The 22,380-nt window shown below is 38.2% G+C and overlaps 2 protein-coding genes and 2 long non-coding RNA genes across 9 annotated transcripts in view; 2 read left to right on the forward strand and 2 right to left on the reverse strand.

Annotated features, from left to right (window-relative positions):
- The window catches only part of LOC147844516 (uncharacterized), a 41,767-nt gene extending 40,745 nt beyond the window's left edge, over positions 1 to 1,022 (reverse strand). The window contains exon 1 of the long non-coding RNA XR_015492138.1: positions 652 to 1,022. This is a non-coding gene — a long non-coding RNA (uncharacterized LOC147844516). The remainder of the gene's footprint in view (positions 1 to 651) is intronic.
- Positions 314 to 6,536, forward strand: mtif3 (mitochondrial translational initiation factor 3). Its single transcript, NM_001326363.1, is given in 4 exon segments — positions 314 to 481; positions 2,777 to 3,246; positions 5,557 to 5,705; positions 6,196 to 6,536. Coding segments are annotated over 3 exon segments (843 nt in total). The 5' UTR covers positions 314 to 481; position 2,777; the 3' UTR covers positions 6,421 to 6,536.
- gtf3aa (general transcription factor IIIAa) lies at positions 4,204 to 22,103 on the reverse strand. 6 transcript variants are annotated; one of them, XR_015490138.1, is made up of 10 exons: positions 21,875 to 22,077; positions 20,163 to 20,263; positions 18,696 to 18,792; positions 14,906 to 14,994; positions 14,705 to 14,778; positions 14,471 to 14,551; positions 11,625 to 11,854; positions 8,606 to 8,653; positions 7,313 to 8,486; positions 4,204 to 7,137 (listed from the first exon to the last, which is right to left on the reverse strand). XR_015490138.1 is itself a non-coding variant. In NM_001003866.1 (9 exon segments), coding segments are annotated over 9 exon segments (1,104 nt in total). In that variant the 5' UTR covers positions 22,007 to 22,103; the 3' UTR covers positions 7,875 to 8,234.
- On the forward strand, positions 10,972 to 15,598 carry LOC147844517 (uncharacterized). The gene is made up of 3 exons (XR_015492179.1): positions 10,972 to 12,938; positions 13,006 to 15,136; positions 15,462 to 15,598. It is a non-coding gene; the product is annotated as an uncharacterized LOC147844517 (long non-coding RNA).
- Positions 22,104 to 22,380: the final 277 nt, after the last annotated feature.

Raw genomic sequence — 22,380 nt, forward strand, 5'->3', positions numbered from 1 at the left:
CTTCAACTTTTAATTTATATGTTTACACAAAAACTGTAGATGGAAAATTACAATATTTTTCGTTTATTTATTTGGTTTATTTATATGAAATAAATAAATAAGCAACAAGTTATCTTTTTATTGACTTTTGTCAATTTTAAATTGAATATGAACTCTTTTTATTTCATTTTAACTTCTCTGTTTTATAAAGCATCCAGATTTTTTAAATTCTTATATTAATAAACACATATTATTAACAGTAACGTAATGTTATTAACCGATAAACAAATCGGTAAATACAAGACTGAACAGCAAAGCAGGGGCGCTTTAACGTGACGTCATTGGTCTGCGACAAAACTAGGTTGTCAGTTTTAAAAGTCACTTACCTTCATTGTCCTAGTTTTCTTTATTCGAAGACAAATGTGCGTCTATTTGTCTTGAATTATTGACTAAATTATATTTATCACATTTATGCCTGACGTCGGTTCCGTACGACTCCAGTGTAAGTAGCTTTTGGTCAGTTTTGTGTTGATTCAAGATCAAATATGAAAACAGTCGCAATCTGATTTCGTTTTGTCAGTTATAACGTTAAGTAAATACTGTATGCTTTATAATATACAGATATAGTGTGATGTGAATGAGCATTTATCTTGTGTCGACAGTTTTACTCACATTCATCTCAAATTTTTGTCACGTAGTGGTTTATATTCTGACCATGTCGGAGCTTCTTCGGTTTAACTGTTCCACGATTCCCAACGAGTCAAATCAGAGCTTAAAGTATTCAGTTGACAACCGTAACATTAATAAACACAAAAACATAAGCGTGTCTAACTTAATATAAGCTTGATATAGGTTTATCTAACGTTAAACAATACATTAACAATACATTGCTGTGATGTACAAAATGAACGAATGTTTTTGAGTTAATGCTTTAAAAAACAAAACGAAATAGCATTTAATTGTTTTTTTCTGAGCCAACTGACAGATATTTGTTCTTTTTTCAATCATAAACCAGCAAAATTATGATCAATGTTCTCAGAAATAAAGACTTGATCTCATAATTTTATTATTTTGCTTTGAAAATTATATATTTTGATTTAAAATGAGACATTTGTGCTTGGAATTTGACATTTCCCTGGACAACGAAACCAGAATCATTACCGGTTTATACATCACATGAAAGCTGCATGAATAAGCTTGACGTATTGTGTGTTAGGATAGGATGATATTTGGCCAATTATTTATTTGAAAATCTGGAATATGAAGGTTAAAAAATGTCAAAAGAATGTAGTTATTAAAGTTGTTTTTAATGAAGTGCTTAGCAATGCACATTCCTAATTAAAAATGTAGCTTTTATATATTTATAGTAGGAAATTTACAAAATATCTCCACGAAACACGTTTGCTCAATATTTAAATGATTTTTGGCATGATTTTGGCAAGAAAAATCGATTTTGACTCGTTTAGTTTATTTTTGCTTTTTTATCGATAAAAAAACATCATATTATAATGATACCAAGAAAGTAGTTTGAGTTTGAATGAAATGAACTTTAAACAATCTTCATTTCAGAGACTTCTGCATGAAATATATGACACTCTCTCTTCTAAGAAGCACAGAGCCAAAAACAGCTCTTACAGGAAGAATTAAGGAGTGCAAAATCCCATCCTCACACTTGAATAGATAAACCACAAATGATGTCAACTAAGGTATAAGGATCCTGATCGGTTAAAGCAAAGATGTCCAAATAGCTAATTAAAAGCTATAGTCTAAACAAATGGCAAGCGGATTAGAATCAGTGCAAAAATAAATAACAAAACTTTTCCAATCCACCCCCCAAAGTAGGAAGAAAATCAAACTATTCTTTTAACTGAAGACATGATGAGGTTGTTTAATAGACATTGACTCATACGTAGCTGTTCCAAAATGTCAATATTCTAAAAAGCAACTTAAAAGTCAAGCATATACGTTTGAAGTGCGTAGGGCTGCATAATACTGTAAAAATATCCAATATGTGATAATGTTGTTGAGTTTTGCGCTAACTATATTTTTTACGATCCCTAGAAAAATACTTTATTATTAGCTATGTTTTTAAATCATTCATTTGTGTAATGACTAATGATATTAAAATAAACATATAAAAGATATTTTTAGATCTAATTATTTGTAATTCAGGCAAAAAAAACTGTCAAACTGCAAACATTTAGTTTCTAAAACACTATGAATGTGTGAAAACCTCAGCAGATATTCTGACTCTGATTGGCTGTTGTCATTTTCCTCTCTCATCTCAACCCCGCCCATTGGTGTTTATTTTCAGCTCTGGGTTCACCTTTGGTCTGCTCCAGCCAATAGCAAAGCAGTAACTACTGGGAAGGCGGCCCCATCTGATTGGTCAAATTTAGTTAAACAACCAGTGCAAAAAATAAATGTAATTTATCACACATTGCATATACTATTATCACAATAACAATCATTTTGTGATATATCGTGTAGTCCTAACAATGCCTTATTTTTTATGTCATCAAACTTTTTATCTGTAGAGGAATTATATTTTGAAATTGTTTTAATTTTTTTTTATTATTTTATATTTTTGTCCTTCAAAATTTGTAGAATTTTTATTCAAAGAATATATTTAAAATACTTAATCTAATTTTTAAAAATGTTATAAATATGAAAATAAACTTATCTATCTATCTATCTATCTATCTATCTATCTATCTATCTATCTATCTATCTATCTATCTATCTATCTATCTATCTATCTATCTATCTATCTATCTATCTATCTATCTATCTCTAGGATGTCTCTGGGTTTCCTGAAGTTTGTTTTGAGTCGCAGCACTCTCCGACCAATCAGCCGTCTTAATTTACCACTGCCAACAAAACCACCAACCCTCAGACCAGCATGCGGTTGCCAGATATTCTTGCCCTGGCCACGCGCTTCCTTCTCCACAGACACCGATGGTGGGGATCCTGCCATTCAGACAGATTCCCAGAAGAAGAATAATAAAAAGCTGGACCCGAGAGCACGGGTCACTATTAGCAGCGTGGGCAGGAAGATTGGCCAGCGCCACATACACTTAATAGGAGCGGATGGTGAGGATTTGGGTGTGAAGCACCGTGCGGATGTGATACGACTGCTGGACCAGACAGACCTGAAGCTTGTGGCTGTAAATGACAGCTGTGATCCTCCGGTATACAAACTGATGAAAGGGAAAGAGATCCACGAGGAGCAGTTAAAACTTCGAGAGAAACAGAAAGACAAAAAAGGTGCGTTTAGTCAGGAAATATACATACACTGTCAAGGATTTTTGTAAATTACACCGTGTTTAAAAGGGTGGTCCACTATGATACCATATTTTAAACTTTAGCTGATGTGTAATGTAGCTGTGTGAACATAAACAGCATCTCTGAATGTGAAAAGTTCTGAGTTCAATGCAAAGGGAGACCTTGGCTTTTACGGAGTTAGCTTTGCAAAGCCTACAATGAACGAATTTTGGGGACTACCAAAAATACTTCCGCCCCCTGTGAGATCACAAAGGTTTGTTTACTGCGCACACAAACTGCGCAGCTAATGGCCGTGGTCAGAGGCGCTGTAACGTTATAGAAGAGATGAAGCTAAAAAATGCGTCCAAACACGGCCAAAACAGAAGTGCTTACAGTTCAATATTAATTATGTTTCAGAGAATTATAAAATACATAGCAAGCATGATTTGACAAAACGGCTCCAGAATCTCTCCCAGTTCAGTGCTGGATTCGGTTAAAATCTCTTCAAAGCATAAGCTGTGAGCTACAACCTGTAAGTGTTTTTATTTGTTAAAATTGATCATGACATGTTCAGTGTCTAGCGTTATCGGTATGCTGTAGCAACGATGTAAACAACAGGAAATGCTGCTTTGCACCGCAAACAATTTAGCTACAAACTTATATATATCAGTCAAACTGCTGTAAACACACACACACACACACACACACACACACACACACACCACCAGCACGTTCGTGTCTCTTATGTGTGTGCGCGACTGTCTTCAGGCAGCTTTTCCATGCGTTTTACATCTCAGATAATGAATTTGCAAAAGATATGTGGATGATTCATATTAGTTACACCTGCATATTCTGGATATATGTGAAAGGCGTCGTGTAACGCGTTGAGTTAAAAAAAAATACAGGAGAGCTCACCTGACTCATGGTAGCAGCAGAAAAATAAATCAAGGCTCACACAGGTCGCATCCCACATCTTGCACTTTATTCTTCTGTCACAATATATTACAGAAAATAACTTAATCCGAGCATCAGAGAAAGAACACTCCCGTACACATGCGCTTGTTACAGAAAGTTCACACATTCACACACACAGACGCACACACAATGGTAAACGCTCTTAAAGGAGCCGCACCCCATTTTCACTCGTTACAGACACTAGTCAGATTTTATTTTAGAGAGCAGGCAGGAGGTTGACATTCTTTACACAGCAGAAAAGCGTGTGCTTTTACGGGCGTGACATGGAGCTGATCCGCGAATCGCAGCACATTATGATGATGACCAATCAGAGTCACTTATGGGCGGGCGAAAATGCGATCCGGCTCCTTTACCCGCCTTCGTGTTGTTTTAAACCTGTCTTCTGATGAATGCAAAAGAAGATATTTTGAAGAATGCTGGTTGCTGGGACCCATTGGCTCGTTTTGAATAGAACTATGGAAGTCATTGTGTTCCAGTAAAATATCCTCTTTTGTGTTCAACAGAAGAAACTCAAATAGGTTTTGAACAAGTGTGATTTTTGGGTGAACTATCCCTTTAATTTTGAAGACAACTATAGCCATTAGATTGTGTTTATTTGCCATTAATTGACAATTCTGTTCTCTGCTGTGCAATATAATTATATTTCAATGATGCAGAGCAACATATTGAGCTTTGGTTAGATGTCAGTAGAATCAACATGCCACTGGGTGTCGCTTGTGTATTTACACTAACCTTTTTTCCATGTCATTGACTATTTTTTTAAAAGAAATTATCATTTTTGTTGTAGTTACAATCCATTTATGAGCCGTTTTCGGCATAGAAAATAACATTTTCACCTCAAACTGTTGTAAATCTTCAATGCTTTGGGGCACAAATGTAATTTTGATAGACATTTGAGTTTATGTCCCTTAAAATTGTCAAACCAGGCTAGTGATAGTGTTTATTTGCTACTGCACATCACCACATGGACTTGAATAAAAGAATATTTGGTTACACTACGTAACAATTCTCACTATTGACTAGTAGCTTATAACCTGCCGATTACTATGATATTGGCTGTTTATTATACATCCTTAATTCTCCTACTTAATACCCAAACATTAGCTTATAAACTAATAATAAGCAGCAAATAAGGAGTTTGAGGCAAGTTATAATGATTTATTAACAACGAGAATTATATATAAAGTGACTGAATGTTTTCGAGCAACAGAAGAGAATAAGTTTGTCTTTTTCTGTTACCTGAATGCATTTCATTTGCTTGAAGGATAAAGCTGTTTGTTTGCGTGCAGAAATTTCAAATTAAACCTGACCTTATATCACTCCATCCTTCCCCTGCAGGAGTTGTCCAATCAAAGGAGCTCAATTTCTCCTCCGATATCTCCCTGCACGACTTGGATAATAAACTGCGGCAGATTGTCAGCTGGCTGGAAAAGAACAATCACGTCAAACTCACTATCAGAGCAGGAACTAATAGCGAAACACCACTGGTACGTAATAAATCAATACATTTCCTCATGCACATCCTACGATTTTAGTAGTTAACGATTGAAGATTACAAAATTTATTTATTTGCACTCAAATTCACTGTATGAATGCAAATTAAAGGGTTAGTTCACACATGAAAATTTAATCACCCATCAGGTGGAGAGTTTCTTCTGTTGAACACCACAGAAGATATTTTGAAGAAAGATAAATAAATCTGTAACCATTGACTTCCATAGGAAAAACAAATACTATGGAAGTGAATGGTTTCCAACATTCTTTAAAATATCTTTGTCCAACTGTAGAAACTTAAAGATTAAGAACAAGGTACAGGTAAATAAATGATGATGGAATTTCCATTTTTGTGTGAACTATCCCTTTAACAACCAACAAAACAGTTCCATTTTAATTTATATCACACAAACAGTGTGGTAATTCTAATTAACTTTGGTACAAAGTTGATTTCAGAGTTTCCTTCTGTTTTCCCCATGACAGGACAAAATATTAACGCAGATGGTGGAGAAGATATCGGTGCCTGTTGCCTTCGTATCAAACCCCACTTTAATTCGTGGGGGTCGCGCTTCCATGTGCATCTTTCGGCTCGCTTCAGCTAAAGAACAGCAGAAAGAGACTTTAAAAAAGAAAGCTGACTCGGTAGAAGAGGGGCAGAGCGATGCTGCTGGGGGCACAGAGGAAACCAAAGACTTGAAGCAACAATAAAAGTCTGTGCAACTATACCGTTCTCTTCACATCCTTGATTTCTGAGAGTTTAATATGTAAACAGAGTTATCATGCAATTTTCAGAATAGCATACAATTTAAAAAGGTGTATTCCAGACACATTCCATAATTTGATATTTATATATTTCTGTGTTTTTTTATTGCTCTGTTTAATTCATTTGGTAATTTCTTAGTATTTTAGAAATTTAAATCATTAATTTTCCTTCGGCTTAGTCCCTTATTTATCAGGGGTCGCCACTAATCAGTTTAACGGGCGAGTTCGTACGAATTCAGTCGTGTGAAAGTTTACAATTTTAAAAAGGAGGCGTGGCATCAAACCACACCCCTAAACCCAATCGTCATTGGGGATAAGGAAATCATACAAATTAATGTTGATTTATACTCCTGCGTTGAATTTTCGGCGTGACCCCTAGTGCTTGCCTTGCGCATAGTCATGCATTTATACTTCTGCATGCTGTTGCTCTGCAATAGCACTTCCGAAACACTAGCTGGCAGTAGGTTTTTATGCTTCTCTGTATGGAGTTTCTTTGTTGGTGTTTTGTTATTTCTGAACGCTACCTTATTGTACAAGTAGCTAAAACCCGCTCATTCTGAAGCAGAAACCAGAAGACGTACAACAAGTTTAATCATAAGGTAAACACAAAACAAAAGTTTCCATCTAGAGCAGGGGTGGCCAACCCTGTTCCTGGAGAGCCACCTTCCTGCAGATTTCAGTTGCTACCCATATCAAACACACCTGAAACAATTAATTAGGACCTACGTGAAACACCATGTGATAATTACAGGCAGGTGTGTTTGATATGGGTTGCAACTGAAATCTGTAGGAAGGTGGCTCTCCTGGAACAGGGTTGGCCACTCCGATCTGGAGCTACTTCATAGGATTACAGGTCTCGACACTTGTAAACACTCGCTTTAACAGGTTTATGCAGATCTCAGTCCCGACCACACTGGTCACAGCTATCAAGCCGACCAATCACAAAGCATGTGCTATGCGTCATTGCGATGTAGTTACATTTTTTTGAGAGGTGTGGCGAGGGCTCTGCGACAGTACGAACACTGCGCCAGACCATACGTGTGAGCTTGACGCAGAAGTATAAATCAGCCTTAAGCCCCTAAATCAAATAATTACAAATTGCCATGAAGCAGCGTTGGTTTAACAAGTAATACATCCACTCAGAACCACCATCAATACAAGAGAGTTTGCGCTGATCAGTAACAACATGAATATCTTTGTGTATATCACTTTAAATCTGCAAAGTTTTGTTCCAACCCCAATCAGACACACCTGGGCTAGCTAATCAAGCTCTTATCAGGCTTTCTAGAAACATCCTTGGAGGTGAGCTGAGGGAAGTTGGGGCTAAAATCTGCAGGACACCGGCCCTCCAGGACTGAGTTTAGACATCCCTGCTGTAAATGAACTAATTACAAACTAGATTGATTGAAGACTTCAATTTATAGCCAATGCGTTCGATAGGTTTAGATGAACAATCAACTGCGACATAAACATTTGTGAAGCGCTTGCTTTTAGCCCCAATGTGCTTCAAAATAAGAGTCCTCACAAAGGAACCAGCAGGCAAAATAAACATACAGAGAACAATAAACAATCATAAATATATAATAAAGGCTGTTAAATGTAAACATCCAACATAAATTAGCTTAATTACATCAAACTTCAATATAAAAGTCTTTTTTTCCCTCTAGTTGTATGTTTAGTTTGCAAGAACTCCAAAAACTTTGCTTTAGAAATGGTGTCTTGTGGGTAAAAATACATTTGGCTATACGGATCATTGAAGTCTACACTAAGAAGGGCTCTAATAGGTGCATCACTGGATTTGCAGGAGAACAAATGGACTTTACAGGCTCTAAATGAGAACTTGGTAACGTTTCAGAGCTCAAACAGTGCAGCTGGTTATCTGATTGAGGATGTGTAGGATTCTCTGATTGGCTGATCTGAGGCGCTGATGTTTCAGTTTTAGTTTGACGGGTCTTCTTTGATTTGTAGCCACTCAGACGGGATGCCAGGGAACGTTTTGGACGGGGTTTCATCTAGAAGAGGAAAATGGACAGACTTAGGGCAAAAATAAGTTTTTTTTTCCCCCATAAATATTTCTGAAATCCCTCAATTTAATCAAAGTCAATCCAATAAAACTGATTGAAGTTGTTACCTGCTTCTTTTCAGGATCATGAACCACACCATGGCGCTGTAAACTTTGCTGTGGCAAAAATAAAAATGATATATAAATATTTAGAAAAATATATAATCATGATATATTTACCCCAACACCAGTCTATTTTAAATTAATATTTTCTACAGGATGCTTAACAATAAAATATGTGTGCATATACATTAGATTAGTCAGTATCAAACCAAATCTGGAATTAAGTTGACAAATCAACTCCAGATCAGTCAAAAAATTAGCAGCCAAATTAATATGATAAAGGGAAAATCTAAAATAAAATTTTTACAAACACGAAAAAAATAAAAAAATCAAGATAAACCTCAAAAATATACAATTTAGTCAAATAAATTGTAACAACTTGCTTGAATTAATTAATTGCACAATTTTGCTTCATAAGACCTTGGTGGATCGTCAGGAGCTGCAGATATTAATTATGTTTTCATGCATGTGTGTATTTTTGAATCTCAAAGTACTAACTTGCCTTATACGGATACTAGAAGACAACGCTTTCAGCTAATATTCTAACTGAGGAGCAACAAGTCAACTACATCTTAGATGGCTGAATAAATTAACCACAGATGTTCATTTTTGGATGAACTATCCCCATTTATTTTTTTTTATACAAAGAATTTGTGCAAATTTGAACAGAAGATCACCAAGTTGACCGTCTTATATGAATTCTATCAGTAATCAGAATCTCTATCATCTTTACATTAAAGCATTCAGTATTTTATTTGTTTAGTTGTTTGTCAACTGTCTTGTTCAACTTGTTTATCAGCGAAGAGAAAGCCACACAAATTTATAATTTCTCCGTCTTCCGAGTGACCTGAAGGTCCATTCTGAATGGATAGTAAAAATAAAGATGAGCTAAGTTAAGGGAAATGGCACTAGTTAGCTAACAATTTTTTTCCCAAACACATGTTTTAGATGCCATTATTCAAACTCAAGTTAACAAACTGATTCTTTCACTATATTAGACATGTCACGATATGGAATTTTGGTGCTGAAATTTAAAAGAAAACATCGATTTCCCACTAACATTTAAGCACTGATGAACGCAACACCGATGATTAGCCATAGTATTCATCAGTGCTCAACAGAAATGACTGTGATTGGTCAAGAAGGTCATCAGTTCACCACTTTTCACAGAGTGCAAACACAGATACACAAACACTGGAGATTAAAGCCGCGAAGATCCGCGGATCGCTTGTCTGTGTATGCACTAGGTCAGGGTTTTTCAAAGTCTAAGACAGTGGGCCTCCCTTTTGACACTACTTATACATTGGCGCCCCCCTCCTCCCAAACACGCACACACGCACACGCACACACACACATATATATATATATATATATATATATATATATATATATATATATATATATATATATATATATACACAGTATATATAACGACACAGACAGATGTCAGACGGTTAACTCACTTTTATCATCATTTGCATGAAAGTGCAATTATTTACAGAGTAATAACAAGTATTTTAATATAGCGTTTTTAAAACTAGGATGATGGTTCAGTATGAATAGAACAGATCCAAGAACTGTCCATCCCAGTCAAAACAGTCGAAGTTTAGCGGGTCTCATGCTGTCATTAGCCAAAATATTTTGACAAACCACACATAAAGGTCGTGGTTCATCAGCTGGTCCTGTCCACGTAAATCCTAAACTCAAATACTGATCATCATATCGTCGTCTTTTGGGTTTAAGCCCTGAACTTGAAGGCTTTTGTGGCGAGGGGGCGTGGCCGAGAGCCGTGGGAACGGAGTGAGGCCACCGCGTATGTGGATACACCTGCGGTGCACGCCTCAGATCCCACGGAAGGAGCCCTGGATCATAAAAGGAGGAACGTGTGCAGAGGAAGCCGAGAGAGGACCGGACCCGGACATATTTTACTTCTGCTTTCGTTTAGACAATTTGTTTCGTTTTATGTTTGTTTTGGTTTAGATCATTAATAAATCACATTAAAACTGCTTCGGTTCTCCACCTCCTTCTTCCCGGCAGCCAAAGGGCTGTGAACTTCATTACAGCTTTGAATCGGGGGGGTCTCAGAAACCGACCCATTGTATTAGCAGGCATATACCTGTGTTGGCGGGCTTGCCAAACAGAAGCAAATTCACAGCTATGGCCTTCTGGGTAAAAAAAGGTTTTCTTATATTTGACGTATTATTTTTTTGCTTTGTTTAATTAAAACGTTTAAATATAATAAAAAATACATATAATAGTTAAACTTAATAATTATATTTTTATTATATTATATTTTTTCCCGCGCCTCCCCTGACATGCTCTGGCGCCCCCCAGGGGAGGCGCGCCTCACACTTTGAAAACCCCTGCACTAGGTGAAGTGTTGTGAACTGATGACCTTCACGGCCAATCACAGTCATTTCTGTTGAGCACTGGTGAATACAATGGCTAATCATCGGTATTGCGTTCATCAGTGTTTAAAAGTTAGTGGGAAATCAATGTTTTTTTTAAATTAAATTTCAGTAACGAAATTCAGTATCGTGACATGTCTAATATAGTGAAAGAATTAGTTCATTTACTTGAGTTTGATAAAAGCCATCTAAAACATGTGCTTGGGAAAGATATCGTAAGCTAACTAGTGCCATTTTCCTTTACTTAGCTGAAAATGAGCCCCGATATCCTTTTTATTTTCACTATCCATTCAGAACGGACATTCAGGTCAGTTGGAAGATGGAGAAATTATACATTTGTGTCACTTTCCTTTCGCTGATAAGACACTATGTTCCTGTCTGACTCAGGCAATACTTCCAGGTTTTTTCCCACCCCAGCCTCAATTTCACTTTTTAATGGCGGCCTCATAAAATCAGTCTATTGCGCCGTTTTACTGACTGTCTCATTTAATTCAAATGAGATTTTGCTCTTTTCAGAAGAGGGCGGAGCTACAGATGCCTGTGTGTCAGCATTCAAAACAGATCTAACGTTACCTCTGCCTGAAATACTGAAAATGTCAAAAGAAGCAAGCCGTTACCTTCATGGAGAAGGCTTTTCCGCAGCCAGGATGAGCACAGATGAAGGAGCGCTGCTGTTCGTGGAAGGACAGAATGTGGCTTTGCAGGTTAAATGCGGTGGTGTAGGAGCGAGTGCACCCGTCTCGGGGACAGTGAAACACCAGACGCTCTTCACTGTGAACGTGCTGATGCTGCTTCAGGAACCAGCTGTCCCTGAAGGTTTTCTGGCACTGATCGCACTGAACTCGCACTGAATTCACAAGAAAATACATGTACAGCAGAAGTCAGAATTATTAGCTCTCCTGTATATATTTCTCCCCCCAATTTCTGTTTAACTGAGAGATTTTTTTCAACACATTTCTAAACATATTAGTTTTAATAACTCATTTCTAATAACTGATTTGATCTTCGCCATGATGACAGTAAATAATATTTGACTATTCTTCAAGACACTTCTATACAGCTTAAAGTGACATTTAAAGGCTTAACTAGGTTAAGGTAGGGTAATTAGGCAAGTCATTGTATAACTATATTGCTTAAGGGGGCTAATAATATTGACTTTAATATGGTTTAAAAAAATTAAAAACTGCTTTTATTCCAGATGAAAAAAAACAAGACTCTATAGAAGAAACATATTATAGGAAATACTGTGAAAAGTTCCTGAATTTGGGAAATATTTGAAGAAGAAATTAACAAGAGGGCTAATAATTCTGACTTAGACTGGATATCAATTACACTCAACTCATTTCACATTCTGTGGTTAAATGCAATTGGTAAAGTATCTTTACACAGCCTATTTAAGGCAGCCCTAAAAACAAAAATCAATTACAAAATCAATTATCAATTGTAAATGTGAATCTGCAGTATAGAGATCTGCGCGGGACTAAATTTTGAATCCCGCCCGCACCCGCCAGGTTTTAGCCCGAACCCGACCGCTCCCGCTTATATTAAGAATTTGTTGTCCCGCTGCCCGACCCGCCCCGTTTTCTGCCTGCCGCGCCCGATCCCGCTAAAGAGCGGAGGAGAACAAAACCGAAAATCACCCAGCTATACAGACCAGACAGCCAAGCTGTCTGTATAAACACACACACACACACACAAAGCTCTCTCTCTCTCTCTCATACGTGCGCGCGCACTAACACACACACAAGCACCAAGCAGACACACAGGCGTTTGCTGTTATATCAACTCAAAGGCTTGTAATACCATGTATCAAGTACCAATGTAATACCAAAAGGTTTTATATAAAGGTATATAAATACTGAGTCGCGCCAGCTCCGGGCCGCAGCGCACATTACTCTCTGGCCGATTCCGGCGCAGATGCGGCAGCGTCGGCTCGCTTACAGCGATTGATTCTGAGTCTGGCAGCCGGAGCCGGGCCAAGTGGTAGGTCTCTGGCAGGCGAGAATCTAGCCGGAACTGGGCCGAGTGTATTTTGCTATCTGCGAAAGCTCTCTCTCTCTCATTCGCGCGCGCGCACTAACATGAACACACACAAGCACCAAGCGCACACACACAGGCAAAGCTCTCTCTCATTCGCATAGCAATATCCGCGATATTGCTAGACAGCCCGCTCCCGTCCCAAATTAAACCCATTACCGACTGCTCCCGCAATTTATTCGGAAATTTATTCCCGCGCCGCAGAAATCTGGTCGGGTCCCGTGGCGCCCGCGGGACAGCAGACCTCTACTGCAGTATCAATCCGTCTTAAATGCTAAAACGATACACGTGTGTTTATTATTGCTATAATAAAACATCAATTATTATAATACTGTGGTCCCCCGCTATAACCTGGTTCACCTTTCGTGGTCTCACAGATTTTTATTTGTGCAATTTGACGTGCTTTTTTTTTATAGTGCATTGTGTTCGGTGTCTTGATTGGCTGTAGAGCCAATTAATCTCCTCCACATCTCCTGTACAGTACAGAATGGGATCTGTTTGCCAAATTAACATAAATCTTCAATCACTAGCAGTGTGAACTGCTACAAGGATGCAAAAAGGGTTGTAACTGTCCGCAGCACGACCATCGTAAAGGGGGTCCTACACCAGATGTGCCACACAGCGCCATGCAATTTAGAATTGTAAACAGGTTTATATCAGGCTATACGCACAGCGGCGCTGCAAGTCAGTGGCTGTCTGCAGTGCCCAGCTATGACTCAGGACACTGTTTATAATTCTGCGGCACCACAGAGCCCCATCTGAATAATTTTATTTTTAATAACAGGTGAATGTGCGCGTCCAGTGTGTGTTACATCCAACTGTCATGTGTGCGGTGCATCCGGTGTGCGACCCCCCCTTAAGGATGGAGTCTGCTTTAGCTGTGTGGATCAGTAACTGCAGGATGGAGAACATTACGCTGGATGCAAACACTACCAGCACAAAAACTAAAAAGCTTTAGAAACCTTTTGCGGACAGCGATGAATGAATGACAACAGGTTTTAAACTTTGGTTTCATTCTATAATACTAGACTTATTTTTCTACGAAAGTTTAAGCTTTGAGAGAGTTTAAACAACAGAGAAAAGTGTGAAAATGTTCATGCCTGTCTGAGAAACGTGTATAAAGTGTGTAGTGAGGGGTTTTAAAGCTGTAAACATCTATAATAACTAAACAATAAAGCCGTCTACTTTGCGGATTTCGCCTATTGCAGGTTATTTTTAGAACGTAACTCTCGCGATAAACGAGAGACCACAGTACAATTTAAAGCACAACAGATTAACCTCACTTTAATAAACAAACACTGACTGCTTTTATGTTAAAGGGAAAATCTGTGTCTGCTTGAAATAAATGTACTTTTCTGTGCTGCCTATGAGTGTAAAGATGCTTTTAGATGACTATTAACGTTCAGATCAAAACATTATGCCTTACCTATATGTACTTTTTTGTGGTTTGTCATCTCGGTCCAGTTTTTGGCAACAAACGAACAGCCCTCGGTCTCACAAGAGTAGCCTATGAGTAGATAATATGGAGGACATATTATTCCCATGAAATGCATGACTTAAAGGGATAGTTCACTCCAAACATGAAAATCCTGTCATCATTAACAGAAAAAAAATAACAACAGAGATTTGAAAGTAACTTCTGAATACGCAAACTACACACCTTTATGTACTTTTTCATGACGCTTCAGTTTACCACGCTGAGAAAAGCGCCTCCCGCAGCCTTCCTGAGTGCACCTGACGATCACACACACACACGCATTTCATTTTGTTTACAGCTCTAATTTAAGTGTTGTACTATGCTAGTTTGTTAATGACTGAAAATACAAGGAGATGTGCAATAAAGCAGTGGAAAACATCTTACAAGAAAGGTAGAAGCTGAGTGTGTGTGCACTCATGGGTTTTCAGCTGATTATTTTTCTTGAATGCTTTGCCGCAGCCTTCAAATGTACACTAAAAAAAATTAAATAACAAGACAATAACAACAAATATTATACCCACTGTCCTTAACAATATAAATACTAATATAAAATTATCGCCCTGGGGTCCGTTCTTTGTACGTGGATTACTCGGTTAGCTGGATTTGGTTAGACCAGTGATTCTCAAATGTTTTTCATAAAGTACCACCTTAGAAAAAAATTGTCTCTCCAAGTACCACCAAAATGAGCAGTATTGAAATACAGTAGCATATTAGGCCCAGTAAAGCAGCTACAACTCTGCACAGTTAAAAAAAACTTGTCAGATTACCTCTGAAATTTAGGCTATATATCATACATGGCATATTATATACATAATTTTTAATCCATTTTGAAATATATATAGCACGTACATGACATATTTCATTCCTCCGCGTACCACTAGAAGGAAGCCTGCGTACCACTCGTGGTACACGTACCACAGTTTGAGAACCACTGGGTTAGACGATTTGACACGATCCAGGATCGTTTTGTTCTTCAAAACTGATCCGAGAGTTGTTGTCATAGCAACAGTTCTGGTAGCTCAAACCTGGTCAGGAGCAGGCTCAATTCATATAAACAGGATAAGATCGGGTTAGTTCAAGAAAAGAAAATACTTAAAGTATATGTACTGAATTCTGATATTTTCTTACAGTAGTAGTTATATACACTTGTGAAAATAGTAAATAGTTTTTAACTATATATAAAAAGTTAAAAATATATATATTAATCAAACTTATGCAATCCGCACCCTATAAAAAGGAAAATCAGCTGTAAAACTAAAATTGCTCTTGACACATGAAAGTGTAAAGCCTGCAGCCCACAACAAGGTGTAAAGTTATTGCGTATCATATTTAACAAACCGTTTACTTTATGTAATTTTGCTGACATGGATAATTAAATATTAATCAGATGATGTCATTACGCTGCTGTGCCGTCAGCCAATCGTTGCATTGCTGATCATGATTTCGAGGATCGATAGATCAGTCCTTCACACACGAGCAGCGATCTCAGATCAATTCATCTAGACATTTTTATCTGATTCACGAACTTGTTTGAAGAATACAATATTAGCCAGAGATCAGTTATTAAGATAAAAGAGTTAAAAAGTTAAAAGATCCAAGATCTGCCAAATTATTCAAAGTAGTCGTGTCACAGATGTTTTCACACTGCATGACTATCTGGGCTAGCATTTCGTCACTGCTTTGTTTACACTGCAAGTTGGATCGGCGACAGGGACTTTCACGTCGCATGACTTTACTATAGGAAGAATCGCCGACAATTTCGTCCAAACTACGTCTCACAGCCAAAAACACGTCGTATATCTTTTGTTATTAACTACATAATGAGAAAGAAGCCTTTAATGGGGTAGAACAGTGGTTCTCAAACTGTGGTAAGTGTACCTCTACTGGTACGCAGGCTTCCTTCTAGTGGTACGCGGAGGAATTAAATATGTCATGTATATGCTACACACTTTTCAAAATTTATCAAAAATTATGCATATCATATGCCATATATGACATATAGCCTATATTTCTGGGCTAATATGCCACGTTTTTTAACTGTGCAGAGTTGCAGCTGCTTTACTGGGCGTACTATGCTACTGTATATTTCAATACTGCTCTTTTTGGTGGTACTTGGAGCGACAATTTTTTTCTAAGGTGGTACTTGATGAAAAAAGTTTGAGGACCACTGGGGTAGAACATGTACATGTTTGCTCACCTGGGTTTAAAGGGAATTAGCCATTTCTCCTCAACTTAAGTTGATAATAAACTAATTTCCTTCTGTATGAAACGTCAAACAGACACAGTTGCTCCTGAGTCCTGTCAAACATCCACTAGTTTTTCCTCCATTTCGTGGGTCCAAATAAACCGAAAAAGAGCGCTTTTAACTTCTCGCCCAGCCTCCCGCTGGCCTGCAGCAGGTATACACACACACACACACAAGTGAAAGCTGCTCTCTCATTGGCTGTAGGCGATCGCTGATGTTATTTTCAGTCAAAACTCAATTCACACGGCATGATTTGAATCGCCGACAGCTCCAGGTATTTAGCACGCCAAATATCTCGCAGGCATCAGCGACTCATCGGCGATTCTCTCAGATCGCGTCTTTGATAGTTCATACTGTGTGATTGAGCAGCAATTTGCCTGTGATTTCAGGCATTTGTCGGCGATTTCTCAAAACCTGTCGGCGAGCCAAAATCGGGGTTAAAATCACGAAGTCTGAACTAGGCATTAGATCATTTGAGCGAGCTTCGAAGAACAGACCCCAGGTCTTATGTTGCATGTTTATATTTTTTGCAATGGCCAAGAACACATTGAATGGGTGAAAATGACATATTTCTTCTTTTATGCCAAAATATATTAGAATAATGAAGATTCTTACAGTAGGAAATATATCAAAACTATTTTTTTTTATTAGTAATGTGTATTAAGCACTTCTTTTAGGGTGCTTTCACACGTAGAGATTTGTCTAACGTGATAAATTTAGGCTGAAGTGACAAACTGCAAGCTTTACATGTTTATATCAGTTTTATATCTTCTAAAAGCTAATTTTGTCACTTTTTTTGTCACTAGATTATGGATATCCTAAAAATGAACAATACTGATACTAACATGTAAAAAACTTCATTTTTATTTCATGGGACCTTTAATGCCAACGTAACGGAGACCAGGGGCGGACTGGCCATCTGGCAGACTGGGCAGATTCCCGCTGGGCCGACGTACTTTTTGTACTTTGTTCTTTTCAAAGAAAATGAAAGGAGACAGTTATATTTAAGCCCTGTTTTGTTATAAGAATGCAGAGCGAAGATGACGCTCATATAAATGTGTACCTACACGAGGCTGTTTAGTGTCTGTTAATTATAATATCAAAATGAAACTAATTTTCTTATATTGTGTTTTCATTGTTTAGATAGTGAAACAGCAAGCAGGATGAGGTGAAAGAGGTTATAATGTACACTGTTCCCTTTGAAGATTTACCCATGCATTAGCAGGCAGTTTTCGTTATGTTTATTGTTTAATATAGGCTGAGTGAATAGTGTATTGAATAAGCTAAATTGGCTGTAGTGTATGAGTGTGAATGAGTGTGTATAGGTGATTTCCGATATTGTGGCTGGAAGGGCATCTGCTGCATAAAACATGCAGGAATTGTTGGCAGTTCATTCCGCGGTGGCAACCTCTGATAAATAAGGGACTACGGCGAATGGTGTATTTTTTAAAACTTAGCAAAAATCTTTATGGACAGTATACAGAAATTAAATTGAGATTAAAGTTTATTTATTTATTTCATATATATGGCTTTTGTGTTTTATAAAATAGGAGCTGATAAACACATTGGATAGCAATGGATAGCAAAGTTAGATAGCATTTTGATTGAATGTAGTGGGCCGCTCTGGCCTAAAATGTCAGGGCTGATTTTTTGCCCCAGTCCAGCCCTGACGGAGACCAGCTAGTAAGTGCTGTGTAGGTAAAAGTTGCTCTAGCGACAGACGCTATAGGCCCAATTGTCCTTGTTAGATCAACCGACTCCGATGCGGAAGGTTGCCGGTTCGATTCCAGCTCGAAATGGGTTGGGTGGTGTAGGACCGGCCGGTTACACCAACGACACATATTCAAACCATTTCCTCAGCGACGACATTTAGTAATTGTATAACATAAATTACTTTTAATGTCACTAAATGACTTTACATTTACTTACTATGTACTGTTTTGTCTCTTGTCTGTGAATCCGGGAAATGTGTTTCTGTAAGTTGCTATTTGTGGTGAAACCCTCTTTACAGCCGTCCTCCATGCATCTGTGAACAAACCACAGGAAAATGACAGTCGGCTATCATATTTAACTTACACTAGCAAAAATACAACTACTTTATAGTAAATACTGCAATACTTAAATACTTGAATTAATCTGTTATGGTGATTCTATAGTTGATATGATAATACAACAAACAAATTACCCAATACTGTAGTTTTGTACAACTAGGGGTGTCACGATTTAGATTTTTAATCGAAATCGATCTAAATTTATGCTCAATTTCGATTATCGAATCAAAAAATAGAATCGTCGATGCTGCCACGCCCCCATGTCACGTCAGCTTGGCTTGCCAAGCGGGAAAAAACAGGCTTGTTGAAGTGCTTGTTAAACTGCTGAAGCAGGAGACCCGTCGACAGAGCTTAAACCCTCTCCTCTTTCAATGAAGTCGCCGGTGTGTAAGCATTTTGGATTTCCAGCGAGTTATGTTGACAACGTTCGTGTTGTCGACAAAAAAAAAAAAACACAGTTTTGCAAGCTCTGCTATTTACGTATTACGTACGGTTTGTCCGATAGACAACACCGGCATCGCGATCCTCCGCCCGCCCCCGTTGCAAATCCGTTCGCAAAAAGTTCACACTCAGGCCCTGTTTACACTGTCTTTGTTTTTAAATGGCATTTTAGAACGACAACGATTTGACATCCACAGTGGCGTGTAGCATTTCTGAGCAGCCCTCCTTCCTCTCTACCTCTGAAAATGCACATCACGTGACCACACAGACACAGACGCACACACAGCCATGCGCTCGAGACAGCAGGTGCAGGCAGTCAGAGGACTGCTTCAATCTTTCACTCACTTGTACTTAGTCATTTTAGCGCACACCCCAGATACTGTTGGCTGGTTCCTGTTGGTTGTGCGTCTTTTTTTACCGACGCCATTATAACGACACAGATCACTGCCTATTCACGAGTCCCGCAGAAAAAGTGATTGACAGGTGGTAATTATGTGTGTATCTTCCTTTATTCATTTACTGTATGATTTGTTTATGGGTAAAACAAAGACCATGCAGGTCAGGTAGTTTAAACGGTAGGCTACAAATAATTAATTGGTCATTAATTAATTAATTATTCATAATCGAAAATCGAATCAAATCGTGCCTTTAGAATCGAAAATGTAATCGAATCGAGGATTTGGAGGATCGTGACACCCTTATGTACAACTATAAGATATATTATACTACAATACACCATAGTTTACTGTAGTAAAAACTAAAGTACACCACTGTATTTATTGAGGTTTATCAATTCACTATAGTTAACACTACACTATAGCATTCATTAACAAAGTGTTGTAAATGCTAAATACATACAGCAAAATGGGCAGTATGATTAAAAAACACTATAGTATCTACTCACCTGTATGGTTTTTCGCCGGTGTGCGTCAGAACATGACGAGTGAGGTGATGTTTCGTACAGAAAGATTTGCTGCACTTCTTATACTTGCATTTATACGGCCTCTGCAAGAGAACAGGTAAAATGTTGACAAGTGAACTTTGCTTCAACCCTGACATACACTCACCGGCCACTTTATTAGGTACACCTGTCCAACTGCTCGTTAACGCATATTTCCAATCAGCCAATCACATGGCAGCAACTCAGCGCATGTACGCATGTAGACTCGGTCTAGACGACCTGCTGCAGTTCAACCGAGCATCAGAATGGGGAAGAAAGGTGATTTATGTGACTTTGAGCATGGCCTGGTTGTTGGTGCCAGACAGGCTGGTCTGAGTATTTCAGAAACTGCTGATCTACTGGGATTTTCACGCACAACCATCTCTAGGGTTTACAGAGAATGCTCTGAAAAAGAGAAAATATCCAGTGAGCGGCAGTTCTGTGACGCAAATGCATTTTTGATGTCGGAGGTCAGAGGAGAATGGCCAGACTGGTTCCAGCTGATAGAAAGGCAACAGTAACTCAAATAACTACTCGTGACAACTGAGGTCTGCAGAAGAGAATCTCTGAACACACAACACGTCCAACCTTGAGGCAGATGGGCTACAGCAGCACAAGACCACACCGGGTGCCGCTCCTGTCAGCCAAGAACAGGAAACTGAGGCTACAATTCACACAGGCTCACCAAAACTGGACAAGAGAAGGTTGGAGAAATGTTGCCTGCTCTGATGAGTCTCCGTTTTTACTATGACATTCGGATGGTCGGGTCAGAATTTGGTGTCAACAACATGAAAGCATGGATCCATCCTGCCTTGTATCAACGGTTTAGGCTGGTGGTGGTGGTGTAATGGTGTGGAGGACATTTTCTTGGCACACTTTGGGCCAATTAGCACCAATTGAGCATTTGGGCAATTGAGTAAATTGGCATTTTACCATGTCAACGCCACAGCCTGCTTGAATATTGTTGCTGACCATGTTCATTCCATTATGACCACAGTGTACTCATCTTCTGATGGCTACTTTCAGCAGGATAACGCACCATGTCATAAAGCGTGAATCATCTGAGACTGGTTTCTGGAACATGACAATGAGTTCACTGTACTCAAATGGCCTCCACAGTCACCAGATCTCATTCTAAAAGAGCACCTTTGGGATGTGGTGGAACGGGAGATTCGCTTTATAGATGTACAGTCAACAAATCTGCAGCAACTGCGTGAAGCTATGTCAATATGGAGCCAAATCTGTGAGACAAAATTTCCAGTATCTTGTTAGCATTAAGGTAGTTCTGAAGGCAAAAGGGGGTCTAGTACGATGTACCTAATAAAGTGGCCGGTGCGTGCATGTTGTACGTTGATAGTTATTGCATGCTAATATGTTTTCCCTATTTAGAATGTACTAAGAATAAGTAACTTTACTGAAATTATATTATTAAGAAGAAAGCCCGAATATGAAACCAGCTTTATCTCGATAATTACAGGAATACTGAGGTAAACATTCGCACCGTTATTTCATTTTATTCTTGCTAATTTGAATATCTGATGTAAAATCACATGTAATATGGCTTCAAAACAACATTAGCACTATTTAAACTGTGAACAATGTTGTTCTTTGATAGTCATTAGCAGCTAATATGACACTTATCCCCAATCTTCGAGCACATGTGTGTGTTAACTGACCTCTCCGGTGTGTTTGCAGAGATGCGCTTGTAGCTTCCACTCTCGGTTGTAATACGCGTGACAGTGCGGATAGGAACAGATAAATATTTCGCCCAGTTGATCAACATTGGCATTAATTTCATCCATTGTCATAAGTTCAGAAATAGCGGTGTAAATTTAGGTCCCTCGTGTGCTCCTTCATTTTGATTCCCGACGTAAACTCTGACGTCACAGCAGGCGACAACACTGTATGGAAAGCCATTGAGGCCAAAATTTTAAAGCGTCCACAAAACGCAAATGGTACTTTACCACGTGTTTATATATGACAAAATACATAAAATAAGATGTATATATAGTGTGGACTAAGCCTAATTTATTACAAACCAGTCGCTCTGACACTTGTTATTGTAGTACACTAAAACTACTTGTAAGAAAATAAAGTTAACTGAAATCACAGTAAATTAAATACTAAAACTGAAGTAACATGAACTGAAAAATTAACTAAAATCAAATAATAATTCCTAAAA

Source organism: Danio rerio, chromosome 5 (assembly GCF_052040795.2).
Source record: "Danio rerio strain M-AB ecotype USA chromosome 5, GRCz13ab, whole genome shotgun sequence".
NCBI lineage: Eukaryota > Metazoa > Chordata > Actinopteri > Cypriniformes > Danionidae > Danio > Danio rerio.

What these genes read in the sequence shown, in the direction of transcription:
- gtf3aa (XM_087251742.1), bottom strand. Translation starts at nt 14,498, where the DNA reads ATGACAAACCACAAAAAAGTACATATAG. An exon ending in CCACAAAAAAGTACATATAG is followed by an intron (nt 11,855 to 14,470) that starts GTAAGGCATAAT and finishes TTGTGAATTCAG; the next exon opens with TGCGAGTTCAGTGCGATCAG. An exon ending in ATGATCCTGAAAAGAAGCAG is followed by an intron (nt 8,487 to 8,605) that starts GTAACAACTTCA and finishes TTCCTCTTCTAG; the next exon opens with ATGAAACCCCGTCCAAAACG.